Source organism: Pteropus vampyrus, unplaced genomic scaffold (genome assembly GCF_000151845.1).
Source record: "Pteropus vampyrus isolate Shadow unplaced genomic scaffold, Pvam_2.0 Scaffold72, whole genome shotgun sequence".
In the NCBI taxonomy this organism is placed as follows: Eukaryota; Metazoa; Chordata; class Mammalia; order Chiroptera; family Pteropodidae; genus Pteropus; species Pteropus vampyrus.
This window is the reverse complement of record NW_011888853.1, coordinates 1,657,142-1,673,075: the sequence shown is the minus strand read 5'-3', so window position 1 is coordinate 1,673,075 and position 15,934 is coordinate 1,657,142. Positions and strand designations below refer to the sequence as shown.

The window sequence follows — 15,934 nt, the reverse complement described above, 5'->3', positions numbered from 1 at the left end:
CATTTCCTCTGGTGAACTGTCTATTCGAGTCTTGCTTATTTTCTTATTCCTTCGACTCCTGTTCTACAGCCTGGCCCCACCCCGCCCCTGCCAGCTACTCCCTTAGCACCCTGTCGTGTTTAGGGTACCAAAACAGTCTCCGAACTGGTCTCCTGCAGGGCAGCGGCTGATCCATTGTGCCAGACAAGCCTTTGCAAACACCACACTACACAAGTCACTCCTAGGCTCTGAGGCCTGCCATGGCTCCCCAAGTCTGCCAGGGCAAGTCCCGACTTCTCGGTCTCTCGTTGGTGGCACCTCCGGCACCTGGTCCCGACCTTTCTTTGCCGCCTTCGCTAACAGTCTCCCAACTCCGCTCCTGCCCCACGCCTTGAGAATCCGGAATACCTTGTTCCCTTCCTTCTCCTCCTGGTTTCAATTTGTACTAAATCTAATCTGCCTCTCTCCAGGGAGGCTGCCAGCCAGCCTTACCCCCTGGGGATTCCTGGTTCCTCCAAGCTCAGCACTCGCCTCCTTACAGCTTCACTTAGATGTCCGGGGCCAGCCAAGTCCTGGAGAGGAGCTTCTTGGTACCAGGAAGTCCCCTAGTTTATATAATAAAAGCAGTGGGTGTGTACCCTTATACAGTATATTCTAATATTGAATATTAATATCAAATATGCCTTTTAAAATTGTACATAGCCCCTCCCTGAAGATTCTAGTGTGTCTGAGAGAGAGGGGCTCAAAAGTGGGTTAGGGAGGGAAGAGGGCCCCTCCCTCTTCCTGTTTTAAGAATCTACTATAGAAACAAAAGGTAATTGGAAGAAACTTCCTGGATTTGAGTTCTGGTTCTGCCATTTAGTAACTGGGGGTGGGCGCTGGGCAGATCACTTCATCTCTCTGGACCGCCATGGATTAAATAGGGATGATGCCAACCTCGCCAGCTGTGGGAAATACACAAAACTCAGTAAGTATGTGAAAGTCAATGGTAACTGCAAAGAGCCAGATGTGTGTGTCGGGGGCGGGGTGGGGTGGGGTGGAGAATTGGTCTATTAGACTGTAAGCCCCTTAGAATAGCAACCGGTAAAGAAACCTTGCCTTTTAATAAAGAATTGGAGGAATAAACTCATAAGAATCCATGAAATAAAACACCAGGGAAGACAGGAGGAATCAAAGTCTTTAGCTTCCCTGACCAGGCTTCTCTTCCTCCATCTCTCTCCTCTCCCCCCCCACCCCGCCCCCCAGTCTCACTCCTCCTTATCAAAGGTCTCTTGCTGAAAGTGCTGTGGCCCTCACCACACCAGACCTCATTTTTAAAGGGACTTCAATGTAAGACTAGGGGGGGAGTTAGACAGAGACAAAGGGGGAGAAAAGATCCTCAGAGGCCCTGACTTGTGTTCCAAGGACCCAGGCCAGCCTCCAGCAGCACCGGGTGGGGTCCTGGGCTTATGGGAAGGGGCTAGGGAGGACCCAAGTCTTGGCAAGTAGTTTGCCGTGGCCTTGGCCTTGGTCCTGGGTTCAGACCTGGGCACCTGTGAGTGGAATTGCAGAGGGATCTCATTCGGAATGGTAAGGTCTGTCCTTGTCTCCTCTCACCCCCAAAATTACTGCGCTGGAGAGCAAACTCCCCATGGGTCATCGCTGCTAAAACCGGACGCAGAGGGGACCCCGCTTCCCCATGCCCCTTGAACGTTCTGCCTCATGAATTTAAAAATCTTTGTGTGCCAGGCATTGTGGCAGGTACCGAAGGCACAGCTTGAGCAGCAGCGCGAGGTAAGTCGCTGCCATCCCCCCCGGCCGCCAGGCTGTGGGCGGAGACAGGCAAGGAACGCACGCCTGTGTCGTGTGGGGGCTGCCCGCTAACTGCCACTGAGAAAAACGCTCAGGCTGTGGAATAAAAATGCTGTGCACACCCGAGCAGGGCGAGGGGACAAGGAGAATGAGAGTTACTTAAGGTCAGGCGGTCAGGGACCCTGGGGATTTCCACTACGGTCTCTGCGTGTCCCGTCCCCCCCACCCCCGCCTCGCCCCCCACTCCCGCGTCCCCTGTACCCAGAGCCTCCTCCCCACCTTCGCGCATCCACCGGTTCTTCTTGCGGCGGTTCTAGTCCAGAGGCACCCGGTGACCCGCACGCACCGTGTCACCGGGGGCGGGTGGCCCCAGCCAGGCGCCTGACTCCGCCCCGGCCCGCCCCCTCTGGTGCTCAGAGCCTTGTCCGCCGCTGCAGATACGCTGGTGTCCTCGGAGTCGTCCGGGGCCCGATGGAGCCGGCGCGAGGCGCACCCCAGGGGAGCGGCGGGGCCGAGGCGCTGCTGGGGGAGCTGGAGGCGCGGGTCCAGGACGTGGTGAGGGCGAGCTCGTGGTGGGAGCGCCACGGTGTGGATTGCGCCATCCTTGCGCTCAGCCTCCTGGCCTTGCCATCTGGTGAGGGACACGGAGACTCGCGGACAGGTTGACCAGGGGCTGGGCTGGAGGCGGTGATGCGGAAAAGGGGATGTAGCGGGCTGGAGGGCAGTGGAGTGGGGGAGACCAGAACCCCAGGAGAGTCACAGCCCAAACCCGAAAGTCTGGTTGGGGTGTCCTGTCTTATGTCCCCAGAGGACTTGGGTGCTGGAGGAGGGAGAAGGCTGATGGCACGAAGGACAGCGGAGGAGAAAGTTGACAGAAGTCACCGGAAAGGCGGGGAGGGGTGAGGAGACCTGGGGGAGGGGGAGGTTTCTCCGCAAGGACACCAGAGATGAGGGGGGAGGGCAGTGTTCCCCCTGGACCTCTCCTGGTTTGGACCCCCGCCGTGCCCTGACCCCGTCACTGCTCTGGTTGGGGCCAGCATCAAGACTCCTGCAATGTCCTTGGGGAGTCAATAGGGCTCTGCTTTGTCCCACATCCTGTAGAGAGAACCAACCCACCCCCTTCAGGACATAATGCCTCACTGCTGCCTGTGCTGCCCCAGGGCTGGGCCCACTGTGGCCTGGGCTCCCAAGTGCGGAGGAGGGAGTGTCTGGGCCTAGATCTCCAAGAGCTGGAGAAAGATCCTAACCACCCCCTCCCTGCAGGGTTCCTGTGCCTGTGCTCTGAGAACGTCCTGGTCTTTGTCCTGGGCATCACCGTCTTGGGTGTGTGCCACTACACGCTCACCGTCAAGGGCAGCCACCTGGCCACTCACGGTGCCCTCACCGAATCCAAACGCTGGAGCAGGATCTGGGCACTTTTCTTTGTGGAGGTGAGCCTGGGAGGGGGCGGGGGATGGGCGGCTGCTGGTACCATGTGGGCAACCTCATTGTCTATGCCAGCGTGGTACTCACTTAATCCAGCGTGAGGATCAAACGACACAGCGAGGGTCCTGGTTCAGGGCCTGGGCCTGACTCCTCGATGATCGCCAGCTGTTAGCTTCGCTCATTTTCTCCGGAGGGAACACATGGTCAGCTGCAAGGAAAGGGTCGGCAGTTTTTGTTGTTGTTTGTATGTTAGTGTTATTTGTTTTTAACTGAAAAGTTGATGCGGTTATGCAAAGCAGACAAAACTCTGTGTGTGTGTGTGTCCACGTGAGTGCGATGAGGTGGCCCTGGACCACCACCTGGGCCAGGGCCCTGCGTTGCACAAAGGACAAGCTCTTGCTGCCCAGGACCTTCTTGGATCTCTGCCACACTCGTTGTCACCTCCTCTTTTTGGGTGCCTGTGCTCTTCCCAAGCTGGCTCTCGGGGGGAGAGATGGACAAGATGGAGGGGGCAGTGACACTCCAGATTGTTGTTTCTCTGCTAAATTATCCCCAATTATACATACCTCCCTATGCTAGCATGAACTTCCCTCTGAAGACCCACTTCCGGCCTCCGTGAGAACGCACCATTCCTCCTACTGACATACTTCAGACCCTCTCGCCAGCCAGCCCTAGCCTTCCCCCGCAAGTGCACCAGCCCTTCCCTGTCCTGGGTGATGTCACTGGGACTGTCACTTTTATCCTTGGGGACTGCCAGTGAAGGGCCACAGGAAGATGGGAGACAGGGTGGGTGGGCAGAGCCCCCATGGTTTAAGTGCTAAAGCCTGAGAAGGATTAAGTCCTGAAATCGGAAGGCTTTAGGGACCCCCCTGCCTGTCATTCAGAATGTAGACGCTCCCCTGAGTGGGACGAAACAGGCTCTGCCAGTTACTAAGCTCTGTGGTGTCTCAACGTCAAACCTTTCTTCCAAAGTTGTCTCTGTGCTGCCGTGGACGGAGTCACAGCTGGTCCACAGGGGAGCACAGGCCAGCTCTGCCCGTCTCCCTAAGGAGCGTCACCCAAGAGAATGCCAGTCACCTTTATTCGAGTCCTATGTGGTGGAGGAACCAGAGCAGAGAACTCCCAGCCTGGTCAGGATTCTCGAACATTCTCCTTCCAGGAGTTCAGTGTGGCCGTTGTCCTCGGGGTTCAGTGTGGCCGTTGTCCTCGGGGCTGTCTCTCCGACCATCCCTCTGCTTGTCCCCGCCCCCCCATCCCACTCCCCGCCAAACCCCAAGGGGTATTAGTCTGTGTGTGCTCAACGATGGCTTTTATTTATTTTTTATTTAATTACATTTATTTAGAGGGCAAACTCAGATCTGCAGTACGAAATACACTTTTGTAAAAAAAAAAAAAGTTTTTATTTTCTAAATAATTATAGATTCACATGATGTTGTAAAAATAGGACAGAGAGATCTGGTGTCACCTTCACTGGATTTCCCTCAATAGCTGCACTTATGTGTCGTTCAATAGCAAACCAGGAAATTGTCGTTAGTACAGTGTGTGTGTGTGTGTGTGTGTGTGTGCATGCGCGTGTGCATGCGTGCGTGTAGTTCTATGTCATTTTATAGGTTATGAAATGTACTTTTAGGTAGCAACCCCCGCCAACTGCTCCCAGGTTTGGTGTGGCTTCCTCAAAGATAAGCCTGAGGTCTCTGGGAAGGGGGCCTCCTGGCAGTTCCCACTCCTGTGGGTCTGTAAAGCCTGGGTCCTGGTGGAGGGGGCCCTCTGCCCATCAGAGGCAGAGGGCCCTGGATCAAGGCCAGGCGGTCGTCTATGGATGGCTGCACTGAGTCTGATGAGTGTGCCCTTGAGGGAAGGTCTTGGAGAGGAAATGGTGGGGTTGTTTTCAAGGGGGCCGGGGCTGCCCAGCTGGGAGCAGAATTTGGGAGAGAAGTCTGTTGGATGTGGACTTTGGGGGCTGAAGGAGTGTCAGTCGAGGCTGAGCGGGCAACTGCCCAGCGGTGTACTCAACATCACCGAGCTTCTGCTCCCCGCTAAGACTCCCGCTGGGTGCTAGGGACCAACAGTGAATGAAACCAGTTTCTAGTTCCCCAGGGGCTCAGAGTCAGGTGGGGAAACAGACAAACACAAATGACATAAAAATAAGAAAAATCTTGATTTTATCAGCTGATACTTATTGGGTACTTATTGTGTACCTTCCATGAATTATCTCATTTAATAGTCATGCCGCCTTAGGTGTTTGAAGCTATTATTACCTGTTACACTCACTGTGTAGATGAGGAGACCCTAGTTTGGGAGGTTAAGTCGCTTGTCCAAGGCCACTCAGCTGGTACGTGGAGCGGCTGGGAGCAGGGCAGGCAGGACCTGACGGTGCCGTCAACTAGGTGGTGTGAATGCTGTGAGCACAGAGGGGAGAGCATGGCAGGGGCACCGGATGTCCGCAGACATTTTTGGCTATCACGATGCGTGTGCGTGTGTGTGTATTACTGGCGTTCAGTGGGTAGAGGATGCTGCTAAAGATTTTACAGTGCGCGCGACAGAATGACCTGTCCCCAACTGTCAAGAGTGTCAAGGCGGAGAACCCCCGGGGAGAGGGTCCAGAGGAGACAGCACAGGGGAGGCCTGGCCAGGCTCAGAGCAGGAAGGTGGTTTCGGACGGAGCAGACGTGTAGACAGAGGCACAGACATGGGAAACAGCACAGTGTGTGAGGGACCCACAGAAATCTGGGATCGCTAGAATCTAATGGAGACCCTGGAGAAAGGCGGGCAAGGAGGCCCATGTGCCAGGCAGAGGAGCTGAGAGGTTCCTGGGGACAAGGCCTGGAAGTGGAGAGAATGTTCTCAGAGCCGCATGATGGGCTCAGCACTGACCGCAGCAGCCTGCTTCCGTCAGGACGAGGCGCTCGGGGACACCTCTGGCTTCAGCCCTCACCGCTGTCCCTCTCTCATCCAAAGGTGCTGACATATCACCTTATCCACACGGAGCCTGTCGCAGGGCCAGCCTGGCACCTGAGGACTCATACTCAGGAGTTCGCATTCTCACTGCGGAGGGCTGCCAGTTGTAACAAATAAAACACAGGACGCCCAGTGAAGTTTGAACTTCGGATGAATGATTCATGCAGGCACTGTTTGGGGTATACGTCTACCAAAAGCGATGGGTCGTTTATGTGAAACTTGAATTCATCTGGGCTTCCTAGTCTCTGTCTTACAAACCCATGGCCGTGGCCCATGGAGCCCCAGAGGCCCCTAGCGTGCTGAAGCCAGTGCGAAGGGGCTGCCCAGCGCCCGAGAGTCAGTGAAAGGACCCGGAGGGAGGAATGGGAGCCGGGCAGATTCCAGCCCAGGGTCTGTCCCGCCCGAGGGCCGCTGCCCCTGGGATGCCACACAGCCCCTCTTTCTCATCCTGTCCGTGCTCCCGCCCTCCACCCCTGTCCCCACGTCTGGAGTGGCCCCACATGTCCCAGGCCCACTCTGGAAATCTGGCCTTGCCCTTGATCCCTCCTCCTCCCACTCCTTGCCTTCCCCGAGACCTCACCATCTCTCAGCTGGCCCAGACCAGCAACCTCTGGCCCATCACCTGTCTCGCCTCACCCCTCCCTTTCAATCCAGTAGAATGACCTATTTCACACCCAACTTCGGCCGCGCCACAATTTTATTAACGATGGTTTCTAATCCTGCAAAGGATTGTTTGTTTTAAAAAGATAAAAAGAAAATATTAGCAGATGCATAAGAGACCGAGAGCCTCCCTCGCCTCCCAGGGCAGCTGGGGGCTGGGGCAGGCGGAAGCCCCTCGCTGTGCACTTTTGAACTCTGAATTACATGAACATATTACCTAGTCAAAAACTAAATTAGACAATGACCTTTGGCCACTGGCAGAGGCCCCAAAGGATGCTTCAGTGAACAAACAACTGAGTGAAAGAATGGATGAACACATGAGAGATTGGGGGCCCCGGCATTTCGCTGAGAGACGGTGAGGGGAATTATACCGACGTCTGCCCCTGATGTCTGGCCACTTGAAGAGCCTGAGCACTGCTCAGAGGTTGGAGCTCCTACGTCTTCCTGAGGAGTACAGAGGGCGATGATATCAAGAAGCGGCACCGACCTGGAGGCTTCCAGAACTTCTTCTGAGTCTGGAGGTGGAATCCTCTCGGGCGAGACCTTAAAATAATCCTTTGCAGTGGGACAGTCCATTCTCTAACTCCCGCAGCAGCCCGGGACCACTTCCCACCGCGCTTCGGTCTATGGGTGGACACGCACGTGGACACGCTGTGAGCTGCGTGACGTCTCCCCTCCTAACCCAAATCCGCCTCTCTTCTCCTCCGAAAAAACATCTAGATGGGAGTGAGAATTTCAGTGTTATAGAAATAGCCTTAAATCTGTTCTTATTCGTATCAAAAGGCAAATCAAACACGGACTCTGGGAGTGTGCGCTGAGTCACAGATCACATGTTACGTACTGCACAGGAAGCCTGTCTCCCCCGCATCCTCGGGTCTGTGCACGTGGCTGAGAACCTGACGGAGGACCCCACCAGGCCCTGAGGCTCGGGCTCTTTCCATGCTCCGTCTGGTTCGGGTCCAGGTCGTTTCTGGTGTTGCTACTCAAAGCGCGGTCCGCTGCTGGTCTGCGAGGAGAGGCTGAGCGTGTGCCAGAAGGGAAATTGACTTTGCCACTAAGCAGACTGATGCATTCAGCTGGCATTTCTTGATGACGGAAGCCATGCGGATGGGATTCGGCCCTTGGTGCAGAAGTGTGTGGAAGGAGCGGTTAAAAACAGCCAACTTTTCCCAGTTTCACGGGACAGAACCGTGAGGTTCAAAACACATACTTGCGGGCCTTGGGCAGAGGCAGGCGACCTCAGGACATCCCAATAGACGCTGGCTGCAGCCCCCTTCTGCCCGCTGCCAACAGGCTTGTGCCACTAACTTGAACCAATCAAGGGGATGCAGTAGGGATGGGTCTTGGAGACCAACAGTCAATTACTTTAATTGACTCGTCACCTGCCCACCCCTCTGCAGCCTCTCCCAGGTTCTGTCCCTCCGAAAGAAAGTTTACGAAAACAGCAAAACCCGCTCCTTAGGGGTTTACATCATCCGAGAGTGAAGCACCTGGTCCTGTTTTCGTTGGCGACGCCATTGCTGAATGAGCATTTACCTTCCTGCCCTCTGCCTTCGCCTCGGAAGGGGCGGTTCAGCGTTGGTTTGCCGTATCTTCCCGAGTCTGTTGTAAACCTTCAGTTGTGACATCGTTAACTGTGCTCTTCAGCGTCCTTTCCTTTCGATAGGGTTTCGGCTCCTCCTCCGCGGCAGGAAGTGACTCATCTCGGGGGCCTGATGGCCCTCCGCTACCCACCTAGCTGAGTGACCTGGGATGGGCACATGGCCTCTCTCTATCTCAGTTTCTGCTTCTGTCAACTGTGAATAATAACGCCGCTGACCTCCTGGGCTTGGGAGACTACCAAGTCACGTATGCAGAGCGCGGGATGCTGGGGGCTCGTTGGAGGGTGTTCCGCTGTCTTTCCCAAGATCCCGGTGACTGGAACTGGGAAACTCTTCATGTTTTCCTGGAAGCTGGCAGGCAGCATCTTCAATAAAATTAGCAAAATCTTCTGGCCTGAATGAAATATTGGAAGAGAACATTTGCATGTTCATTTGCATGTATCTGCATAAGAAACGCCTCAGTGTCTCTTTTGCCTCTTTTGCCCTTAGATTGACAGTTATTAGAATAAGAGAACTGCTTCTGGTGACCGGTTTAGGAGATTCCCTCACCTGCCAGAGAGGAGTCACCCCAGGGACAAATTAGCTGTCGGCCTCCCCCAGGGCAGACCTCACCCCTGGTGACGCCCTCGTAGACAGTTCAGGGGAAGGTCTCCCTTTGCCTCCAGACCACTCCCATCCTCCACCCCCCTGCTGTGGGCTCAAGATGTAAAGTAGTGTTAGTGAAAGGTACAGATGTTTCCAAGATAAACATGCAGGAAATAATTGTAATCTGATGCCAGCGACCTGACAAGCAGTGTGTCCAATCCTCTCAGGCTTGCAGGCTGCCTGGGTGGTCAGTGGCAGAGTGGCAGTCTAGGGGCTGGCGTCACGCCCCACAGCACTTTGCAGCACCATGCCAAGTGAAAGCAGTTGTTTTGACTGGCTGCCCTTTGTAGTCACAGATACCTGAGAGTTAGTTGATGGTCAAGGCTGATTAGCCGGGGGTGTAAGGCGGGAAGGCCCTGGACATGCAGCGTCCAAGGATGGCGGGCTGTTCTGTAGGCTCCCAAAGGTCCTACTTTGCTTGACTGTGCCTGACATGGGCCCCGGTGCCCTTTCTGGCTCCCTTCTGCAGGTGTGCACGGCCTTCCCTGCGGAGTATGCCAAGTACGGACACGTCAAGATGCACCACGGACACACCAACGTGCTGGGCCTGGGGGACTCGAGCACGTGGAGGCTGCCTTTCCTCAACCGCTACGTTTACATGTTCCTCGCTCCTCTCTTGATCCCCATCATCACCCCTCTGGTGGCTGTCGGTGAGTATGCCAGGGCCTGGGTCCGGAGTGCCCCGTGAAGGCCTGGGCTTCTCTTTCCTTCCTTCCCTCCTTGGTTCATGGGGGCCGCTCGTGGAGGAGGTGAGGGGCCCTGAGTCAAGATGGGACAGAAGTTTTCTGAGACAGCAAGGCAGAGTGGAAAGAGCCTTGGACCCAGGGCCAAGTCTGGCTTCGCTGCTTACTGCTTGGTGACTTTAGGCAGGTAACTTAGCTTCTCTGAGCCTCAGGTTCTCACCGGCTCCTCCGGGGAGGTGTGAGAGCACAGTGAGGTTGCAGATGTGCAAATGCTTTGGAAAGGCCTCACACTATAGTGCACGTTATAATTTTTAATATCACGGGAGCAATACATGTGGTGGAAGGAGGACGGGCTGCGGGGCAGCCAGACCTGGGTTCAAGCCTCAGGCCACCACTTACAAGGTCAGAGTGACCTTGGTCAAGTTGCTTACTGCTCCATTTCCTCATCTGTCAAATGGGCGAACCCACTTTTCAGGGCTGTGTGGGGATGAACACACCGAGATCACCCTGGTGGGCACCACCGAGCCACCGGGGAGCCAGCGTGCATTGGATCTGAGCCTTGCCCACCACCGTCACTGCGTTTCTCACCCTTTTGGCAGAGCGGCTGAGTAAGGCGGAGCTCGGGACGGCTCTGCGGGGTCTGGCCTTGGTTTCCCTGGGCCTTTATTCTCACTACTGGCTGCTCTTGAATGTGTCTGGCTTCAGGAGCCCCTGCTCGGCCCTGGCCTGCATGCTCGTCACCAGGTCCCTGCTGGCCCACCCTTACCTCCACGTCAACATCTTCCAGGTGAGGTATCCCCCACCCCGGGCGCTGGGGGGCTACGGGGAGCATTCTCCAGCTGAGGAAGCCTCCCCCCACCTCCCACCCAGCCCTCTCCTCTCCTCTCTGGGGGTCATCACAGAGAGCTTTGGTCTAAGGTAAGGAGTTCGCTTTTCTTCAACACTGGCTGCCATTCACACGTGGAGAGAAGATGCGTTAAGAACCTTCAATGTGATGTGCATCGGGTAGATTAAGCCCTGTGGGGACACAAGTGATTAGCCCCCAGCTCCAGCCCTGAGTGCACTTACGGGGATAACCTTAAGTGAAGTGGATGGAGGGCCATCACGGAGGCCCCAGCACAGGCCACGGGCAGGCCGATGGAGGAGCTGGAGACAGAGGTCTTCTTGCAAGGCCAGGACGCAGCACAGGGTCCTGGCCCATTTCCATAGGGACAAACACCTCCCTGCTCCTCAAACCAGTGAAGACCTCGGATAGAGCATCCTGCTCACCACCACCCTAGCGCTTAGCACAACTGCCATGAATGACTGAATGCCATAGTTGTGTCCTATCTGCCTGTCTTGTTAGAACAGACACTCCTGTTCACTTCACACTCACTAGGCCTAGGACAGTGCCTGGTGGAGGAGGCTGGTATACAAACCTGTCGAGTGAAAATATACACGCAAACTTGATCTTGAACGACGAGCAGGATTTCGATTGGTGAAAACAAAGCAGGGAAGGGTCTCTCCAGGATGAAGCAAAGACATAGGGACCTGAGAGTAGGTGGTGGGCAGCCACAAGCTTTAGAGTACCACAGGAACTGAGGGGTGCCCAGGCCAAGCCCCTCATGGTACAGATGGGGAGAGAGGCCCAGAGATGGACGAGACTGAGCTCAGGGCATGGACAGGTGAACCCAGCCGCCTCTTGCCTCTACCAGGTCCCGCCAGAGTGAGAGCGAGGGAGGGCAGAAGCTGGTCCCCAAATGCTAGGTGAGGACACCTGGGGCAGGGTGGGGAGGTACGGGAATGGCCCAGGCCATGACCCACATGTCTGTCACAGCACATCGGGCTGCCCATGTTCTCCCGAGACAAGAAGCCCCAGCGGATTCACATGATGAGCCTGGGCGTGCTTAACCTGCCCCGGCTGCCCGTTCTGGACTGGGCCTTCGGTCACTCCCTCATCAGCTGCCACGTGGAGCACCACCTCTTCCCCAGGCTCTCTGACAACATGTGCCTAAAGGTAGATGAGGGTCGGGCTGGAGGGGCTGGGATGAAGGGAGTCCCTGAGGGCAGAGGGTTCATAACCTTCAGGATTCGCCCGAGCCCTGAGTCCCCCAACTGGACTGGACAGAGGTCCCCAGGAAGGGCAGCCTAGTACGCAAGCATCAGTGTGGGTTTCTTACTAGCAGTGTGACTCTGGGCAAGTTAACTGACCCAAGCCTTGGCTTCCTTATCTGTAGAATGGGAGTAAGCAGTGTGTATGTTGACAGGCTTTGAGGATGAAATGAAGAAATGGTTCTGGAATGTTGGGCACACAGTGGGTGCTTGGTAAAAGGGAGCTATGGTTTTTACCCACCACAGCGAACAGGACTGTCATGCAGTCGGGGGCCTTGGGGGGGGATGTTGAGGAAAAGCCCCCTCTTCCTTGCCTGCTGGGAGGGGGAGAGGCAGGGATTCTGTAAGCCCCTCAGCTCCTGCAGACTAGCACAGAACGAGGCAGACAGCAGCTGGGGTTGGGAAGAGGAAGGGCCCCTAGGGGGATGGGCCTGCCTGCAGCCCTGGCTCAGCGGCCCCTCTTCTTGCCCATCTTCTGGCAGGTGAAGCCCGTGGTGTCCCAGTTCCTCCATGAAAAGCACCTGCCTTACAACGAGGACACCTACCTGGCTCGCCTCTGGCTGTTCCTCAGTCGGTATGAGGAGTTCATGGTGCAGACCCCTCCCATCACTGAGCTGGTGGGGCTGCAATGAGGGGCGGCCAGCACAGGAACCCTGCTCCCCTTCCCAGGCCCAACCCTGGTTCTCCTGCTTCTCTGCGGGCCCGTCCAGGGGCCGGGAGGAGGCGGGCCCTTTCCCAGTGGGTGTGGCCTGGGCTTGGAGGCACTGGGAGGGCAGTGAGGCAGGGAGCTCGTGCTGGGGCTTCTGGGGGTCGCTTGCCCTGCTTGCTTTTCTGGGTTGCGAGAGATATCTGGAGGGAAGGAATAAAGACGGCTGGGCACTCTGAGCAATCTGGCCCACTTCATCTCAGGTCTAAACAGCTGAATTCCTCCCCTGCTCTGCCTGAGCCTTGGTAGGGCTATGGGAGGGTGACAGGGGTGAGGACAGGCCCTGTGCAGGGGGCAGGCTAGAAGAGGGCAGCAAGAGAGTAGGATCAGCCCTTGGCTAGGGCCTCCCTCGCGCCAGCAGTGCCATACTCTTAGTTGGCCACCGCTTCTCTGTGCCCTCGGAGGCTGTGCCCACTAAGGAGCCCTCTCCCCAGGGACCACGGGGAGGTTACTCACGGCAGGTTTTCCTGGTTTCTCAGCCAGAGAAACCCCTGCAAGACACAGGCTCGGCATCTGCCAAGAGCCACAGCATCAGCGAGATCAAAGTGTATGTGTTTTGTAAGGAGAAGACACCAGGTTCCGGAAGTAAGGGGAGAAAGAATAGAAATAGCTTTGAGCATGACCTTGGCTAGCTCTAGAAGAAGTCTGCTTTGTCCCATGATAGTTCGAAGGAGTGGACCTGGAAGAATTATCAATTGAGAGAGAAGAAAAATTACTGGGAAGGTAACTGAGGCCGGAGGGGGTGGTGGGCACAGGGTCTGGAGGACAGAAGGCCTTGGAGAAGAAAGGAAGGAGGAGGAGTGTGGGGTGCAGATACAAACCCCGGAAGTCAAGGGCTGGGCTGGTTTGCGAAAGCATTGTCTGCAGCCCGGGAGGGAGGCAGGAACGTAAGGAATTACGGATGCCAGCCAGAGGAAGAGGTTGAGGTGCTGGGGGCATCATGGAGAGCCAGCCTAAAGTGGGCAGACCTGAGAGAGGGCTGGGAGCTGCCCTGGCTGGGGGCTGGATGAGGGGTTGCAAGGGCCCAGCTGGAGGCTGAGGGAGGGACAGAGAAAGGAGGCCAGAGCAGTTGGTTTAAAACAGGGTTTCTCACCTTGGCACTATGACATTTTGGCCAGATCATTCTTTGCTGTCGGGGCCTGTCCTGTGCATTGCAGGATGCTTAGCAGCATCCCTGGCTTCTTACCCACAAGGTGCTAGGAGCCCAAGTTGTGAGCATCAGAAATGTCTGAAGTCATTGACGAATGTCCCCTGGGGGGCAAAATCAGCCCTGGTCGAGCACACGCAAGTCGTGTTCTGACTGCGTAATTGCCTGGTTTTCCAGTGAAGTCCTTGGACGGGGCGAAGGGCACGCTGCCCCTGATGATGTCAGCCAGTGGGATGGGCAGGGGGGCCTTGGACAGGGCGAAGGGCACACTGCCTCTGATGATGTCAGCGGGGGATGGGCGGGGGGTTCAGGTGGCAGGCGAAGGCACTCTCTAAGCCTGGTCCTGTTGGAGAGCCTATCTCTAATGAAGCCTCAGGTGGCTCTGCTGGGAAGCTGCCCCTGGCCCCCAGACCCTGCCTCTTCTACCGAAGGCCACAGCTCCTGTCAGGCACCCCCTTCTGCAGCCACAGCTCCTGTCAGGCACCGCCTTCTGCAGCCGCAGCTGTCACTCCCTTGAAAACAGCTCCTTCGGGTCAGGGTGGTAGTGGCTTCCAGCTGTTGCTAGCCCAGGGGAGCTTCACTGTTCCTTTAATGCTGCTCACACCTCTGTACAAAGTTCCTTCATTAAACTCTCTACAATCGGACCTTTTGAGCATGCCATCTGTTTCCTGCTGGGAGGCTGACTGATAGAGCAGGGTTTTGGATCCTCACAGCCTCTTGGAAGGAGCGGGGCTTGGCAGCCTCTCCAGTCTACTGCTTTGCTCTAAGTTACTGCTGCTCTTTTGAAATGCATTAGTACCTCAGAAATGGCCTTAAAGTCTGGGAGAGTGACTAATCGAACGGCTAATTCTCCACATGAGAAATGCAATGTCAGTAAAGGCTCCATCGCATAGTCCCGGCTAATGATTACGACCATCCTAATACATAACCAATGACTCAGTGTTATTGATCTGGGCCTCAGCGGGGGATAGGCAACAGCTGAAGGCCCTGGTACCAGACTTGGCTGTACCACAGGCACCCGGGAACGAGTCACTCTATCACTTTGAGGCTTGATTTTCTCTTACTCTGAGGATATGGGTTGGGAATGCACGGGGCCTGAGAGGTAAGGAAGGGGAGGTGACAGGAGTGAATGAAGCCTTTCTAGGGCTCCGCGGTGACCTAAGGTCTAATTTACAAAGGTGAATCAGAGGTGATAATATTGATGATGACAATGACAGCTAACACCTATTCAGAACTTATGGCACATTTTTACCTATGCCATCTAATTTTAATCTTTATAAGAAGTTGGTACTATTTTTTTCTCACGTTACATATTATGAACATAAGCCTTGGAGAGATTAAATTTCTCAGTGTCATATAGCCAGTAAATGGTGGGGGAAGGATTCTAACCCAGTGTGTCCGACTCCAGAATCTCTGCTCTTAACCACCAAACACAGTGCCTCTGGGAGGGGAGTCCTATACAGCTTTCTGAAGTATCTGATCCTGAATCTTCATCTCTTCCTATGTGAAAGGATAATAAATGATTTGATCATTAAAATAAACTCTTTATGAACATCCATTATGCACCAGGCATTGCGTGAAGCTTTGGGGGTATTAAGAGTGAACGAGATTGAGCCCCAACCCCTGGGAGCTTACAGTCTAGTGCCAGAGTTGACAAACTTTTTCTGTAAAGGCCCAGATAGTAAGTATTTTGAGCTTTGTGGACGATATGGTCTCTGTCACAAATACTCAAAGCATTTTGTGCCATCAAAGTATGAAACAACCATAGATATGTAAAGAATGAGCATAACTGTGTTTCAATAAATTTTGTTTGAATCTGTGTAATTTTCACATGTCACAAAATATTCTTTACATTTTAAAAAAGCCATTTAAGAATGTAAAATCCATTAGCTTGTGAGTAGTACAGAAACAGGTGTTGGGTAGGATGTGGCCTGCGAGCCATAGTTTGCTTACTCCTGGTCTAATGGGACAGGCACAAACACAATGACTTGTTAGAAATCAGAATGGGAGGGGGGAAAGGGGAGGGGGGAGGGACTGGAAGGAGCACAAGGAGCTCCTGGGGTGCTGGCCACATTCTACTTGTTGATCTGGGTGATCTGGGTGGTAATGTGGTTACATCTGTGATAATTCATCAAACAGTATACTTCTGATTTGGGCACTTTCCTGTTTGTTATACTTCAATAAAAAAGATAATTAAAAAACGGTAAGGCAGTGTAATAAGTAATAATGGGGTAGGGTGTTAGGGGAC

At 54.8% G+C, this 15,934-nt stretch overlaps 1 protein-coding gene across 1 annotated transcript; it reads left to right on the top strand.

Moving 5' to 3' along the window:
• The first annotated feature begins 1,896 nt into the window (after positions 1-1,896).
• Positions 1,897-12,520, top strand: FADS6 (fatty acid desaturase 6). The gene is made up of 7 exons (XM_011361904.2): positions 1,897-1,934; positions 2,208-2,404; positions 3,034-3,200; positions 9,529-9,709; positions 10,342-10,529; positions 11,559-11,738; positions 12,316-12,520. The coding sequence occupies exons 2-7, from the start codon at positions 2,242-2,244 to the stop codon at positions 12,463-12,465; spliced, it is 1,029 nt and encodes a 342-aa protein (XP_011360206.1). The 5' UTR covers positions 1,897-1,934; positions 2,208-2,241; the 3' UTR covers positions 12,466-12,520.
• Positions 12,521-15,934: the final 3,414 nt, after the last annotated feature.

Coding starts and splice junctions, on each gene's coding strand:
- FADS6 (XM_011361904.2), top strand. CDS start 2,242: ATGGAGCCGGCGCGAGGCGCACCCCAGGGGAGCGGCGGGGCCGAGGCG. Junction 10,530..11,558: donor TCCACGTCAACATCTTCCAG/GTGAGGTATCCC, acceptor TGTCTGTCACAG/CACATCGGGCTGCCCATGTT. Junction 11,739..12,315: donor CTGACAACATGTGCCTAAAG/GTAGATGAGGGT, acceptor ATCTTCTGGCAG/GTGAAGCCCGTGGTGTCCCA.